A 15,561-nucleotide genomic window follows, 5' to 3' on the forward strand; every position below is an offset into this window, starting at 1 on the left:
AGTCTTTAAATCAAGCAGTATATATGTTACAACTTGCTTTTTCTTTTTCAAGGTTGTGTTAGCTATTCTTTCTAAGTCCTTTGCATTTCTATGTGAATTTTAGCTTGTCAATGTTACAAAAAAAAAGTAATGTAATTTTGCTTGGGAATGCATTAATCTATAGATAAATTTTGGGAAGAAGTGACATAACAAAATTCGTCTTCTGATGCATGAACATGGCTTATCACTTCATTAATTTAGCTCTTTGTTAACTGTTTTTTTCTTTTTTTTTTTTGGAGATGGAGTCTTGCTTTTTCACCTAGGCTGGAGTGCAATGGTGCGATCTTGGCTCACTGCAACCTCCACCTCCAGGGTTCAAGCAATTCTCCTGCCTCAGCCTTCTGAGTAGCTGGGATTAAAGGCATGCGCCACCACGCCCGTCTAATTTTTGTATTTTCAATGGAGACAGGGTTTCACCATGTTGGTCAGGCTGGTCTTGAACTCCTGACTCAGGTGATCAGCCTGCCTTGGCCTCCCAAAGTTCTGGGATTACAGGCATGAGTCACGGAACCACCATGCCACCATGTTAACTTCTCACAGCAATATTTTATAGTTTTAAGTTTACAGGTCTTGAACCTCTTTTGTCACATTTATTCCTAAATATTTAATATATTTGATGCTATTGTAAGTTGTGCTTTAAAAATTTGAGTGCACAGACTAGAACTTCCAGTAAAATACTGAATAGAAGCAGTGAAAGCAATCATTCTTATCAGGTTTCTGATCTTAGGAAGAAAGAATTTGATCTTTCACCACTTGCTAGCCTAGGGGGTTTTTGTAGATGTCTCACATTTGGATGAAGAAGTTCCCTTCTATTCCTAGATGAAAGTTGTTTTAAAATCAGGAATGAAATTGGATTTTGGGAAATAATTTTCTGCATCTATTGGGATGATTATGCTTTCAATATTTTATCCCCTTAATATGGTAAATTACAATACATTGATTGCTTTTCAAATGTTAAGATAACCTTGCATTTCTGATATAAGCCCTACTTGGCAATGATGTATTATCCCTTTTATACATTATTTAATTTGATGTGTTAGCATTTCATTTAGAATTTTTGCATATATGTTAGTAATTGATATTGGTTTATAGATTTCTTTTTCTTTTTCTTTTTTTTTTTTTTGAGATAGAGTCTTGCTCTTGGACCCAGGCTAGAGTACAATGGCACAATCTCAGCTCACTGCAACCCCTGCCTCCCGGGTTCAAGCAATTGTCCTGCCTCAGCCTTCCGAGTAGCTGGGATTACAGGTGCTGGCCACCACACCCAGTTAGTGTGTGTGTGTGTGTGTGTATATATACTTTTAGTAGAAATGGGGTTTCACCATATTGGCCAGACTGGTGTCGAACTCCTGACCTCAAAACAGATGATCCACCCATCTCAGCCTCCCAAAGTGCTGGGATTACAGGTGTGAGCCACTGAGCCTGGCCTGTAGATTGTTTTCTTGTAACATCTTTGTCTGGTTTTGGTAACAGAGTAATACTTGTTCCATAGAGTGAATTAAGATGTATACCCCCATCCTTAACTTTCAGGAATACTTTGTGTAGACTTGATATTATTTTTCTTAAATATTTGGTAGAATTCATTAGTGAAGCCATCTGTACTTGGAGTTTGTGCCCCAATCCTAGGCAAAAATTTGTTAGATATGACAACAAAATCATGATTAAAAAAATGATAAATTGAATTTTGTTAAAATTAAGAAAAGAACTTCTGTTTTTTGACAGCCAGTATTAGTAGAATGAAAGACAAACCACAGATTGAATGAATATATTTGCAAATAACGTATCTGATAAAAGAACAGTATTCATATAAAGAACTCTCAAAATGCAATAATGAAAACAGAGAACCCAATAAAAATGGGCAAAATGTTTGAACAGATATATCACCAAAAAAAGATACATGGATGGCAAGTAGGCATAGAAAAAGATGCTCAATATTACTAGTTGTTAGCTAAATGTAAATTATTACCATAATAAAATACTATTATTACACATTTGTTAGAATATCTAAAATTAAAAATATTGATTATACTAACGTACCGATGAGAGTGTGGAACAACTAGAAGCATCATACTGTTGGAAATGTAAAATGTTAGACTATTTTAGGAAAACAGTTTAGCAATTTCTTTAAAAATTAAACATATATATCTCATATAATCCAGTCATTCTACCCCTAGGATTCACCCAAGTTAAATAAAAGCATAAAATCATACAGAGACTTGTACATGAATATTCACAGTAGCTTTACTATAATAGTCAAAATTGGAAATAATGTAAATATTGATCAACAGGTGAATGTATAAACATAGCCATAGTCAATACTACTCAACAATTAAAACCAGTGAACTCTTGATGCATGAAACAACACTAATTAATCTAAAAATAATTATGCAGAGTGAAAGAAGCCATACCAAAAGAGAATACATACTGCTTGAGCCCGTTATTTAAATTAAATGAAATACAAATTATAGTATAGTGACAGCAAGCAGACATATCATTGACTAGGACTGGGTGGGCAAAGAGGGGCATGAGGGAAAGATTCCAAGGGAGCAAAAGGAAACTTTTTAAGGTGATGAATATGTTCATTATTATAATTAGAGTGATGGCTTCATGTGTACATAAATTTAAAAACTTATTACACACTGAAATATGTCAATTATCTTCAATAAAGCTGATAAAATATTAAATACATCACAAATACTGTAAAGAAAATAAAAAGTCTAACCATTTGTGGTGGTTAATTTCAGGTGTCAACTTTACTAGATTGAGGAATGCTTCTGAATGTGTCTGTGAGGGTTCCAGAGGAGATTAAATGCGAGTCAGTGAACTGAAAGAAGACAACCCACCCTCAATGTGGGCAGGCATCATCCAATCAGTTGGGGGCCTAGAGATGAGACAAAACGGGGAAAAAAAGAGGTGATTGGTGATTCTCTCTGTCTGTCTCTATCCCTCCCTCTCTCCTTCCCCCACACTCCTTTCCTGGAGCAGGATACTTTTTCTCCTTCTGCCTTTGGACACAAGATTCCAAGTTTTTCAGCTTTTGGACTCAGCAACTTGCACCAGAGGTTTCCCAGGGCTCTGGTACCTGACTGGGAAGCTGTACTGTCAGTTTCTCTGGTTCTGAGGCTCCTGAACATGGATTGAGCCACTCCTGGATTCTCTTCACCTTAGTGATACTGTGAGCCGATTTCCCATAATAAATCCCCTTCCATATATCCTACTGGTTCTGTTTCTCTTAGAGAACTCTGATTAATACACCATGAATGGGGAGAAGATAATTGCTACATATATAGGCTACAAAAAGTAAGGATGTAGTAAATAGGCAGAGCCCCTAAGAATCAATAAGAAAAATGTTAACAACTCAATACAGAAGTAGGTAAAAGTAATGGAGAGAAATGTCACATAAGTGGCTCTCAAACATATGAAATTTTATACAGATTTTTTCTGCATGTAAATTAAAACCACTTTAAAAATTGGTTAAATGGGAAACGTAGACAAGAAAGTATATATGAGACTGTGGAATAGCAGGAAATAATTATTAGCAATTACTGGTATATATATAAATTGATATAACTAGCTTTAAAAGTAGTTTGCTCTTACCTAGGAACATTAAGCATGCTCAAACTCTACACACTCTCAATTTCACTATTAGATATGTATCTAAATTCATTGTTGAGTGTGTATGCTTATAAGCAAGAATGCTTATGGAAACATTGTTCAAATAAAAAATATTCTAGAAACAGTCTAAATATCCATTAGCAGTCTAATAGATACATAATTTATGGTATAGTCATACAATCGTATATTCGTGATATTATAGACATGTAAAAATGAATGAACTACAGTACCACACTCAACATTATACCTCAAAAGCAATGCTGAGTGAAAGAAGCAAATTACCTAATTCTTACAAATTCTTATAAATTTCAAAAACAGGCAAAACTGAAGAGTATATTTTTTAGAGCTACATGCTTAGGTAGCAAAACAATGACAAAAACAACTCAAAAAATAAACCTACAGCAACTATAAAGTAAAAGGATGATTAATTAAATCAGGGTATTATTTAGCTTTGGATGGGAACAATGAATCAGGGAGAGTTACATATGGTGCATCTGAAGGATAGTAATGTTCTATTTCTGGCCTGGATATGAGTACAAGGATTTTGTTTTTTTTATTAAATTTGTGCATTTATGTTTATTTATATCTATATACTCCTTTTTTTTAAAGATACTCTCCACTTCACAATTTAAGAATATTTACTACAGAGAATGGGAGAAAGATAGGAGCTAGGGGATAGGGACTAAATACAAGGCTAATGCAATTACTCACACAAAAGAAATCTGAAGACCTGGAGCTATATGTTGTCTGGAAGTGGGACTGGGGACAGCATGAATCACTATTTTGGATTAAATGAGTTAATATCAGTGCTCTACATGGTATGTGACCCAAAGTAAGACTCAATAATTGTGAGTTTTCCTCCTTCAACTCTTTTCTCACTGACTCCTCATACTATAAATGTATAAATGTATGGGGAAAATATACCAGATAAACTTTCAGTACTGATTAAAGAAGTCCAGTACTATCCTAAGTACTCTTAATGATATCTGACCGACCATGTGTTGAAACTGTTGATCTAGAGCAGTTGAAACTTCGGATGCAAGAGAATCGAGTGTAGTAGTTCTCAAACTTAAGAGTGCATAAGAATCACACTTAAATATATAAGGATTAAACACACACATACACAGGAACACACTTTGTTAAAAGGCAGATTTTTAATTAATACATAATAATTATACATGTTTATGAGGTACACATGATACTTTGATGCATGCTTACAATGTATAATGATCAATTCACGGTAACCAGGATACCATCACCTCAAACACTTATTTCTTTGTGTTGAAAACATTCCGAATCTTCTTTTGTAGCTATTTTGAAATATATATTACATTATTAATAACTATAATAAAAAAGACAGATTATTTTGGTCCACATGAAGTATTTTGATTTAACAGGCTTACTTAGAGTCTAGAAATCTGCATTTTTACAACAAGCACTCTCTAATGGTAATAAAGCAGATAGTTTAAACTAGACTTTTGGAAACATTGGTTTTGGAATGAGACAGATCTGGATTGAAATGAAGTCTATATAGTACTTGATTTCCTAGGTATAAAAATTTGGGCAAGTTATATTACCTGTCTCTGTCTGATCTTCATCTTGTGAAATGGGAATATAACACTCTTTTAAATATTTTACTTCATATAATTCACAGAACAGTCAATTGTGTGAATTATATGAAGTAATACAGCTTAAGGGTTTTAGTGCAGAGCCTGGTAGATAGAGGAGCTTTCATACATTTTAGTCAGAATTACAGTTGTTGGTGCTATTGGTTGTGATTTTGTAGCCCAGAGGTCAGCTGGGGCCATTCAGCTACATAACACTACAAAAAGTTGATTCAAATTCCAATCACATGGATTTTGTATCCAAAACCTTCCTCATTTTATACACACCTGTGTAGGTTTATATTTTAATATATAGGTCATACATTTTCTGAGACACTCTGGTTTTCTGATTTCCTGTCTGTCAAAAGTTTTTGGCCTTTGCTGGATAGTATCTTACAGCTCTTCATTTCTCTATCATAATTTTAAGTCAAAGATAAAAATGCCCTTTATACTTTATCATTTCCTTCAGAGTAACCATAAAGATGGGATGTTGCTTGTAGCAAAATTTGAATTGAAGATTTTGGGACTACTTTAAGTGATACATAGGAAACAACTCAGAATCACATGTTAGATCTTTTATCTGCAATAGCTACCCTTGTCTCTTGCAAACTTGCTAATTCTTCCCTTTCTGTGTTTCTTCTTTACTCCCTTCTTTCTAGATTACTCTAAATTTGGAATTCTCCTTTAATTAAACAGAGCAATTCAGCTCTCTCTAGCTACTCTTACACTTGTATAGTTACTGATTTTTTTAAATGCCTTTTATTTAGCAAGAGTTATTGTTTCTGAGAGAATAATTGTTGTTATAAGTAGTACATAATAAAATGTTTAGAAATAAAAACATAAAAATCACTTTAATGTTCTACAATGGTTCTGCCACATCCCACAGATAGTATTTAAATAGTCACTTCAACTTATAGGTGAGAAAAATTAAAAAATTATATTTAAATTCATTCTCTTTAATTAGACCCTGAATAATTATTTAACATAATATTTTAAAAATAAAATTAAACTTGCATTTCCTTCTTTATCCTTTCTGTGTTTCCAAATAATCATGAGTTATAGGGGTAAGAACTTCTAACACATCTGTGTGAAGTTCCTTGAAACACTGGGTTGGGACTCTTTTAGTTCTGGTTTGTTCTCAGACAATTTAACAAATCCACTTAACCAAACTCCCTGTTTCAAAATGCAGTGGAGAGTATTTATTTTCTATTGCTGCTGTAACAAATTACTATAAAGTTTGTGGCTTAAAACAACCCCAAATTATCATATAGTTCAGTAGGTTAGAAGCTTAACACAGGTCTCGCTGAGTTAAAATCAAGATGTGAGAAGGGTTGTTTTCCTTTCTGGAGACTACAGGAGAATTGATTTCCCTGCTCCTTCTAGCTCCTAGAGGCTGCCCATATTCCACAGCTCTCGGCCCACTTCCCCCATCTTCAAAGCCAGCAATGGCATTGAGTCCTTTTCACATCTCATCACTTTGACCTCCTATTCTGCCTCTCTCTTCCACTTTTAAGGATCCTTTGATTACACTAGGCCCACAGGTATAGTCCAGGGATGATCACCCAATTTTCACATCAACTAATTAGAAAAATCTTAATTTCTCTTTTTCATTCAAGGTGCCATATTCACAAACTGTAGGAATTAGGACATGGCCATCTTTGGGAGTGACATTATTCTGCCTACCACATCAGGTAACAGAATATTTCTAGTATATTTAATAAAAAACGTCTATGACTTTATAATAAACTTCAGCACATATTTTTGGAGTGGGAAAGGGGTACTCCAAACAGCTCTACTGATAAGAAATATTTGTCTATACTAATACTGTTAAATAAATCCTCTATAGTGGACATTGTTTTGTGTGTTTTTTCTTTATGTTTATGTTCAACTTCTATTCCATCTTCTTTGGTAATGGAAAATTTGTGCTCTAGCACTGATGATTTTCATGGGACTGCTAATCATTTGCCTTGCTCTGGGTAAGAAGCAGAAATGTATCCCAAGATAGGCCAATTGAATTGTATCCTTAGAAAGTGACTTGTAGGAAAAGGAACAAAACTGAATGGCCTTTGTTTTTGTTTTCATTCCATTGGCTACATCAGGGGAAATCGTCAAGTAGTAACTGCTATTTCAGCTCTTTGGAGCTACCTGGGTCCTGAGTGTGCCAAGCCTGATTCTTTAGTATTCCACTCCTTCCCACATGCAGCTAAATATTCTTCCAATAAATTTGCTTTGCTTATATTAGTTGGAGTCCATTTCTAGTGTGCAGTCAATAAAATTAATAAATATAATATTCCACTTTCTTTCTTGACTTTTATGACTGCATTTTCTTGTTCTTTTTCAGCTTGTCTGACCACTGCAGGCTCCTACTACACCAGACTCCTTTTATTCTCTCTTCTATAGCTGTTTATTCTTAGCTGCCTTTTTTTCTCTACATTTTGTATTTCATTCATAGTTATGGCTCTGACTCTCATCTTTACACTAAATTCACAGCTCATGTATCTTTTTAATTTTTTTATTTCAATAGGTTTGCAGGGAGCAGGTGGTGTTTGGTTACATGAATAAGTTCTCTGGTGATTTCTGAGATTTTGGTGCATTCATCACCTCAGCAGTGTACACTGTATCCAGTGTATAGTATTTTATCCCTCACTCTCTCTCACCCTTTCCCCCTGCTCCCCAAAGTCCAATGTATCATTCTTATGCATTTGTGTTCTCATGGCTTAGCTCCCACTTATGAATGAGAACGTATGTTTGGTTTTCTACTCCTGAGTTACTTCACTTAGAATAATAGTCTCCAATTTCATCCAGATTGTTGCCATATATATATATATCTCATATAATACTATTCATTCATTAAAAGGTGTGAAACAATGGCATTTGCAGCAATCTGGATGAAATTGGAGACTATTATTCTAAGACTACATATATTATTCTAAATATACATATATATAACATTTTCTTTATCCACTTCTTGATTGATGGGCATCTGGGCTGATTCCATATTTTTGCAATTACAAATTGTGCTGCTATAAACATGCATTCACAAGTATCCTTTTCATATAATGACTTCTTTTACTCTGGGTAAATACCTAGCAATGGGACTGCTGGATCAAACAGAAGATCTACTTTATAGTAAACTTCAGCACATATTTTTGGAGTGGAAACCACTGTTTTCCATAGTGGTTGTCCTATTTACATTCCTGCTAATAGTGTTAAAGTGTTCCCTTTTCACCATATCCATGCCAACATCTATTTTTTTTTAATTGTTTGATTATGGCCATTCTTGTAGGAGAAATAAGGTGGTATTGCATGTGGTTTTGATTTGCATTTCCCTGATAATTAGTGATGTTGAGCATTTTTCCATATGCTTGTTGGCCATTTGTATATATTCCTTTGAGAATTGTTTATTCATGCCCTTAGCCCACTCTTTGATGGGGTTGTTTTTTTCTTGCTGATTTGTTTGAGTGCTTTATAGATTCTGGTTATTAGTCCTTTGTTGGACGTATAGATTGTGAAGATTTTTTCCCACACTGTGGGTTGTCTGTTAACTATGCTGATTATCTCTTTTGCTGAGCCACTGAAATATACAACCCCTTTAAAAATATCATTTTTCTAACCTTATTATTACAACTTACATAGAACATTAAAACATGCTTAGACTTTCTATTTTGTCCTAAATATCCCTTTTTCTTGAACAAACTAGTCATTTTATTTTAGGACAAAAATTTACCAAACAAGATTCTTTCTTGTATAAAATTACTTTCCTTTTTTCCTTTTCTACCAAAATTACCTCTTCATAACTTTGGCCTTTTTTACATTTCTTATTTTTTGGTTCCTTTTACCTTGTTTTATATATAACCCTTAAATAAGCTTTTGATTAGACAAATATATTTACCTTTTAATAAGAACATTAAAATTTTTTTCCTATAAACTTTTAAAAATCACTCAGACACTTAATATTTATTAACAACATTAGATCCTAAATTATATAACATGTTTGTTTACAAGCATTTATGCCATTACATTTACCTGATTTATTTAACAATTTACTCATATTATTTACAAAAACTATGATATTCATTATTTCCCTGTTAACTGTTTCTACAGCTGTGAATTTTAAGTGTTTACTTAAGTAAGAAACTTAAGGTTAAATATAAAGTTATTTTTATCAATAACTCAGGATTTAGCTGTTTTCATTAAACCAAGAATATTCCATGCCTTACTTGTCAAAAATTATCCAAGCAAAAATCATTTTGTCTTGAGCTGGGTTTTATAGTTTTATAGCCCTTATAGCTGATCTTATAGAATTCTGCAGGTGTAAACACAAAACCACTTGATCAAAAATGCTAACAATTTTTCAGACAACTCTAATATTATTTTACCAATAATTTTAAAGCCAGAATTTTTATTAAAGAATTTACTTGTCACATTAACTTGAAAAAGCACTTGACTAGTCATTTCTTTTGATTATCTGATTTAAATGCTTTTATTTATTAGCCAATTAGAGCTTTTATATATTTTGATGCTGAAACATTGTGTACACAACACATACATAGACATATTTAGACATGCCAATAGAAATGCATCTTATAGATTCATAAGACATTTTTTTCTTTTTTTTTTTAAATCTTAGATTTTTAAGTTCTTGATAACCTGTTTCACTACCCTAGGCAGTTGTCAGTTAAATAGCCTTAAATTTGCATGTTAAAGCAAACAACTCTAAGGTGAAAATTAGCAAAGTTTACAACTCAAGGTACTGGTGTGCTAGAGGGAAATTAAAACAGATTGAATTTCTATAAACATAAAATTATAGAAATTATAAAGGCCTTTTAAATACACACACACACACACACACACACACACACACACACAAAGATCCTATAGCTTTTACTTCAAAACTTTAGCCATGAGATAAATACAAATTCCCTGGCTTGCAAAAACAAAAACAAAAACAAACAAACAAAAAAAACCCGGTTACATCCAAGCAGTGGTTTTTATCTCAGTAGAAAAGTAATAGCAGATTTAAAGTAGGCAGAAGAGAAAATAGAAAAAAAGAGAACTTAGGAATTCTATTGTTTGCAAGTCTACCTTAGGCCTCTTTTTCCTTCATGTAAATATACATGAATACCATATTACTTCCATTTTACACAAACAGAGGTGCCATAAAACCTAGAGTGGTTGAAGGGGGGTTATTCCCCTTGTTTTCTCCTCATTCTTAGATTATTTGTTTCCTGTACATTTTTTTTAAAGGAGGAATTGAGCTGTGGCCTAGGGCTTTTGTGGAGTGAAACAAAGTGTTTGCTGCTTGTGGGCAGGACTCCATAATGTGTCACCACTCATTGCCACCATCTCATATGTCTCAGTTTTTCTCTCCAGAGATCTAAGCCCCTCCAGGTAGGCTCAAAGTGTGGAGTGACCAGCATCTCTATGTGCTTGCTGGACTAGCCTTTTAAAACTAATTTTGTTCGGGGTTCCCTGTAGGGCCACTGCACCCTAGATATTCCCATGAGGCCCCTGTCCACCCAGGGGTGCCCTTCTGGTGGGAGGAGCAAATGTCCTTTCTCTCTGGAGCTGAAGAAATGCAGTTTCTCATTTACCCATGAAAACAACAGTTCAGTTCTTCACTCAAATGTGAACCAAGCCAAATTGAGATTAATTTTGGAATAAAAGCAATAGAAATGACCCTTTAGAATGCAAGGATTAGGATCTGAACCAAAATTAGGATCCTTAAAAATCTTCCTAGGAGGAAAAAAAAACTCAATAAATCAAGGACCCTCAACCAAAGGGAGGTGCAGGACTCAGGAGGACTCACCAGATCCACCAGAGGAGAAGCTTAAAGTCAGTGAGGCTTCAGTGGGCCCCCACTGGTATGTTAGCACTGAGTTTGGGCAATTCCTTTGGGGCCCTGAGTCTTCTCTGAGGCCCAACATGTTTGGGTGCTAAACTATTGCTAATGAAAGAGTAAAATTGTAAAATATTTTGAAGAAATTTATTCTGAGCCAAATTTGAGTGACCATGACCCAAGAGGTCCTGAGAATATGTGCCCCACAACTCGTGTATTGATCTAACTTTGTATTTCCCTGCTGTTCATCATCCCCGTAGAGAAGTCCCGCTACCAACTCGAACTCAGTATGACCCATGTTACACATCTCTCACTAATTTAAAAACCAGTTTTTTCCCCTTTATTCCTGATCTCATTATCCACTCACTCAGGATAAAAGATTGATTCAGAGCGCTAAGTCTTTATTTTCACTATATTGGGCATCTGTTATTTTTGTCTACTCCATATGACAGTTTCTTCCAGCAAATTAAACTTCTCTCGTTTCATGTCAACCATGGCCTCCTTTCCTCATAAGAATGTGAATGTGACCCACGCAGAACCAACATTTATAATATACAGGTTGGATTCCTAATCCAAAAATACAAAGTGCTCCAAAAGCCAAATTTTTTGAGCACCAGTATGATGCCATGAGTGGAAAATCCCATACCTGACATCACATGACAAGTTGAAGTTAAAATGCAGTAAAAATTTTGTTTCATGTACAAAGTAATTAAAAATGTTGTTTAAAATTACCTTCAGACTGTGTATAAGGAGTACATGAAATGTAAATGAATTTTGTGTTTGGACTTGGATCCTATCCTCAAGATGTCTCATTATGCAAATAATCCAGAATCCAAAATCTGAAAACATTTTTGGTCCTAAGCTTTTCGGATAAGGGATATTCTACCTAACTTTATAATATATGGATGTTGGTAAAGAGAAGGCATTACTATTTAGATTGTTAAGCTAGGAAGATGTCAATTTATCATGTGGTCAAGAGCCTGTTTGATAGAATACAGTCAAATATATGAACAGAATAAGGATAAATATATAGAGATATATAGCCTTGGATCTATCTAATTCTAAAACCATATCCAACCTAAATTTCCTGGTTCTGTGACCTAGTAAGTTCTGCTTATTTTTTCTTATGCTAGTTTGAATTGGGCCTCTATCATTCGTATTATGCTAAAGAGTCTTAACACTTACCAAATTCTATAGATCTTAACATTCAAATATCTGACATGCATCCTTTCTATTTTCTTCCACTGCTGATATACTATTGAATGACTTCTTCTCATTCTTTTACTACAATAGTCATCTTGCTGCCAATCTATTGTTTCTCCAACATATCCATCACATTACTATTAAAGTTATCTTCTTAATAAAATGTGGGATTATATTACTTCTCTCTTTAAATATCTTCAAGTTCTCTATTGCATAATAAAGCCTATATTTCTTAAGTGGCATTTAAAATTTCCCCAAATAAATTCAATCTTATCTGAACCTACTATTTATTCATTTATTCACTCATTCAGCAAATATTTATTGAGTACCTACTATATGCGAGGCATGATTCTAGATATATTAGATACAGTGATGACAAAATCAAAATTCCTTCACATATAGCTTACATTTCAGTGGGAAAGTTGCGACTCTTACTACATTCTTCCACAACATCTGGTCCTAGTATGACCTGGGGATAATTTACACGCAAGCCTCTGCTGAAGCTGTTCTTGATGTTCTTCCCCACCTGTTAAACATCAAAATTCAATGTTAAATTATCTATGATTTAATGGCATTTACCTTTTGTTTCCTAATTGTTTACATTTATGCTACAATACAAATTTATCTCATTTTATGCAATTACTAATTTATATATTCATCTTGCCACACATAAAACCTTCTTGAGGACAGAAAACTGATTTTGTTCATTTTTGTCCCTTTCATAATACTTTGCATATAGTAGAAACTCATTATTATTCTATTTCTTGTAATCAAATTTGTTGAATGATTATTGTTGAAACATAAACGTGAGAAAATAGAATGTTATTGAGGATAGGGGACAGAGTTATAGTTACTGAGTGCCTATCATATAACAAAAGTTTTCCTAGGTGTTTTTCATAGAATATATGATATAATACATATCACTTCACACTACAGGAAACTAAGTTACGGTAAACGAAATAATTTCTAAATCGATTCCCTCTAGAATAGAGGGAATATCAAAAGTCTTTAATTTGGTATATGTGGTTTAGTGCACACTATTTATTGAATTTTTTTGTATGTGGGGCGAAATATTACATTTACAATACAAAACCAAATATGATTGGAGAAGACATTATTGTGATATTGTTGCATGCTGACACAAATCCTCACATCATGTAGTCCAAATCCTTGCTTCCCGATCTTTATTTGAATTCATTGAAACCCAGAAAACAATATAATACTTTTCCCTAGAAAGTAAACGAACTCTCTTCAAGTCAATGGGATTTCAAATGGAGAGAAAGCAATTTACAACATCCAGGAGTTTCTGTTCAACATTATAGACAGACGGTCAGACTTTGGGGTCCAATTGCCTGGGTTCAAATACTGCTTCCACCAGGTAACAGCTGTGTAACCTAGGGTGGTAAGTCACTTGGTTGTGCCTTAATTTGTTCGTAACTAAAATTACAGTAAAACCACGTCTCACGGGGTTCTTATGAGAAGCAAATGAGTTACTATTTGTATAAAAGTTAGAATACAGTATACATTATTAATTTAATAGAATTGGCAATAATACGAAGTTTACTAAGACTCTTCTACTTATCACTCCATTTTTTGTCAGTAATAATTTTTTTTTTTAATCTGAGAAATTTCAAGTCAACAGGTATTCATAAAACACCTACGATGCCTGGTGCCTTGGGAACATAGAATAAATTGGGAAATTACAGTCTTTTTTATTTTGAATTTGGAATAGATGGAAAACACAGGGCAAGGTGCAATGGAACATGCAGCAACAAAAATGCTAGAGTGTCACATAATTTACCTAGGTAAAGCTAACAGCAAAATCAAGTACTCTAAGATTTATACTAATAATACCGCAACTAACAATTGGGAAAGTATTTATTTTCAGATCTACACAGAAGTTGCTAATCACAATGCCATACATCAGCAAAAGTTCTGCAGAAATTGTAAAACTTTCCTTTATCTCCACTTGGGAAGTCTGAAAACATCATACGGCTTGTGATTGGAGCCTACTAACCCAGAGGACAACGTGGTGGGCTCAGCGAATATGTCAATGTCCGAGGGAAGGAGAGGCTCGAACCACGACCATGCCTAGGACCAGGCTTTTCCCGCGGCCGATGACTGGCAGATGCAGACTTAGAGGCCACCCTCGCGCGCGACGTCCAACCCGACGGTGCTGCTTCTCTCGGACCTGGAACTGTGGGGAGAAGGCAGCCTTTGAGTTGAGGAGCCGCCGCGTGGCGGGACAGAAGGAAAACCACACAAGCCGCTGCATAGTCTCCCGCGATTCCACTCCAAGGCACCGGAACGCCAGGATGAGGAAGGACTCTGCGTTCTACAAAGCTAGCGGTTCCCACTCCACTTCCCACTATGTTAGGGGTGGGCACCCGGGCGCCAGCCCGGGCGCCAGCGGCGGAGAAGGCAGTCTGCGCCATCTCAGACCCCAGCCCCAGGCTCTGCCAGCTGGGGTCCACCGCCCGCCCCCGGGGTCCCGAGCCCACGTCACTTCCGGTGCGCGCGCCCGCCCGCGAAGATACAGCGGGGCCAGAGCCTGACCCGGGCTCGCGGCTGCTCGGGGGCGCGCAGAGAGGGCGGGCCGCGCGAAGGGGGAGTGTCTGTCCGCCGCCGCCGTTGCTGCAGCCGTAGCTGCCGCCGCTGCCGCCGCCGCCGTCGCCGCCGTCGCCGCCGAGGAGTTCGCTTAAGCCCTTTTCTCAGACCCGGCCCGGTCTTCCCGCCCGGACTCAGGGCGCCAGCGCCAGGCGCACTCACCGCTCCGACGGGTACAGAAGCGGGAGTTCCCTCTGAGACTGTGGAGTGGCGGGCAAAGCCCCAACCCTCCCTTCCCCTCCCTGACCCCTTCTTGCCGTCGCCCCAGACATGGGGAACGCGGCGACAGCCAAGAAAGGCAGCGAGGTGGAGAGCGGTAAGTCGAAGGCCGGGTCTGGGTATCCGCTGGGCGGGCCGGCGCAGGGCACCTAGCGCCCCTCCGGGTCGCAGACCCTGAGGCCGCGGGCACTGGCCAGGCCTAGCAGCGGCCGTCCGGAGCCATTCTTGGGGGTCGGGGGGACCAGCTGACTTCCTCCTTCATCCCGACCTCCAGCTCCGCGTTGAGAGTTGAGCGCGAAGGGCCGGATGGGGGAAGCTTGCGAAGAGCGTTCCCTGGGATTCCCTTTCTCACTCTAGCGAGGAGGACTTGCACACATTCTGGAACACTTCCCCAAATATGGTCCGAGGAAAGAAGTCCCTAGTGCCATCCCACCC

General features: G+C 36.6%; 2 protein-coding genes across 3 annotated transcripts in view; one reads left to right on the forward strand and one right to left on the reverse strand.

Annotated features, from left to right (window-relative positions):
- Positions 1-1,107: 1,107 nt before the first annotated feature.
- LOC128928285 (uncharacterized) lies at positions 1,108-14,804 on the reverse strand. The gene is made up of 3 exons (XM_054236743.2): positions 14,318-14,804; positions 12,708-12,826; positions 1,108-2,920 (listed from the first exon to the last, which is right to left on the reverse strand). The coding sequence occupies exons 1-2, from the start codon at positions 14,733-14,735 to the stop codon at positions 12,735-12,737; spliced, it is 510 nt and encodes a 169-aa protein (XP_054092718.2). The 5' UTR covers positions 14,736-14,804; the 3' UTR covers positions 1,108-2,920; positions 12,708-12,734.
- A 109-nt stretch (positions 14,805-14,913) lies between these two features.
- Positions 14,914-15,561, forward strand: part of PRKACB (protein kinase cAMP-activated catalytic subunit beta) — a 162,498-nt gene continuing 161,850 nt past the window's right edge. For both annotated transcript variants that reach the window (XM_035252004.3, XM_009001575.4), the window contains exon 1: positions 14,914-15,223. In XM_035252004.3, the coding sequence (XP_035107895.1) occupies positions 15,178-15,223 (46 nt within the window). In that variant the 5' untranslated portion in view covers positions 14,914-15,177. The remainder of the gene's footprint in view (positions 15,224-15,561) is intronic.

Source organism: Callithrix jacchus, chromosome 7 (genome assembly GCF_049354715.1).
Source record: "Callithrix jacchus isolate 240 chromosome 7, calJac240_pri, whole genome shotgun sequence".
Lineage (NCBI taxonomy): Eukaryota > Metazoa > Chordata > Mammalia > Primates > Cebidae > Callithrix > Callithrix jacchus.

Coding starts and splice junctions, on each gene's coding strand:
- LOC128928285 (XM_054236743.2), bottom strand. CDS start 14,735: ATGGCGCAGACTGCCTTCTCCGCCGCTGGCGCCCGGGCTGGCGCCCGG. Junction 12,827..14,317: donor CCCACCACGTTGTCCTCTGG/GTTAGTAGGCTC, acceptor GATGTTTAACAG/GTGGGGAAGAACATCAAGAA.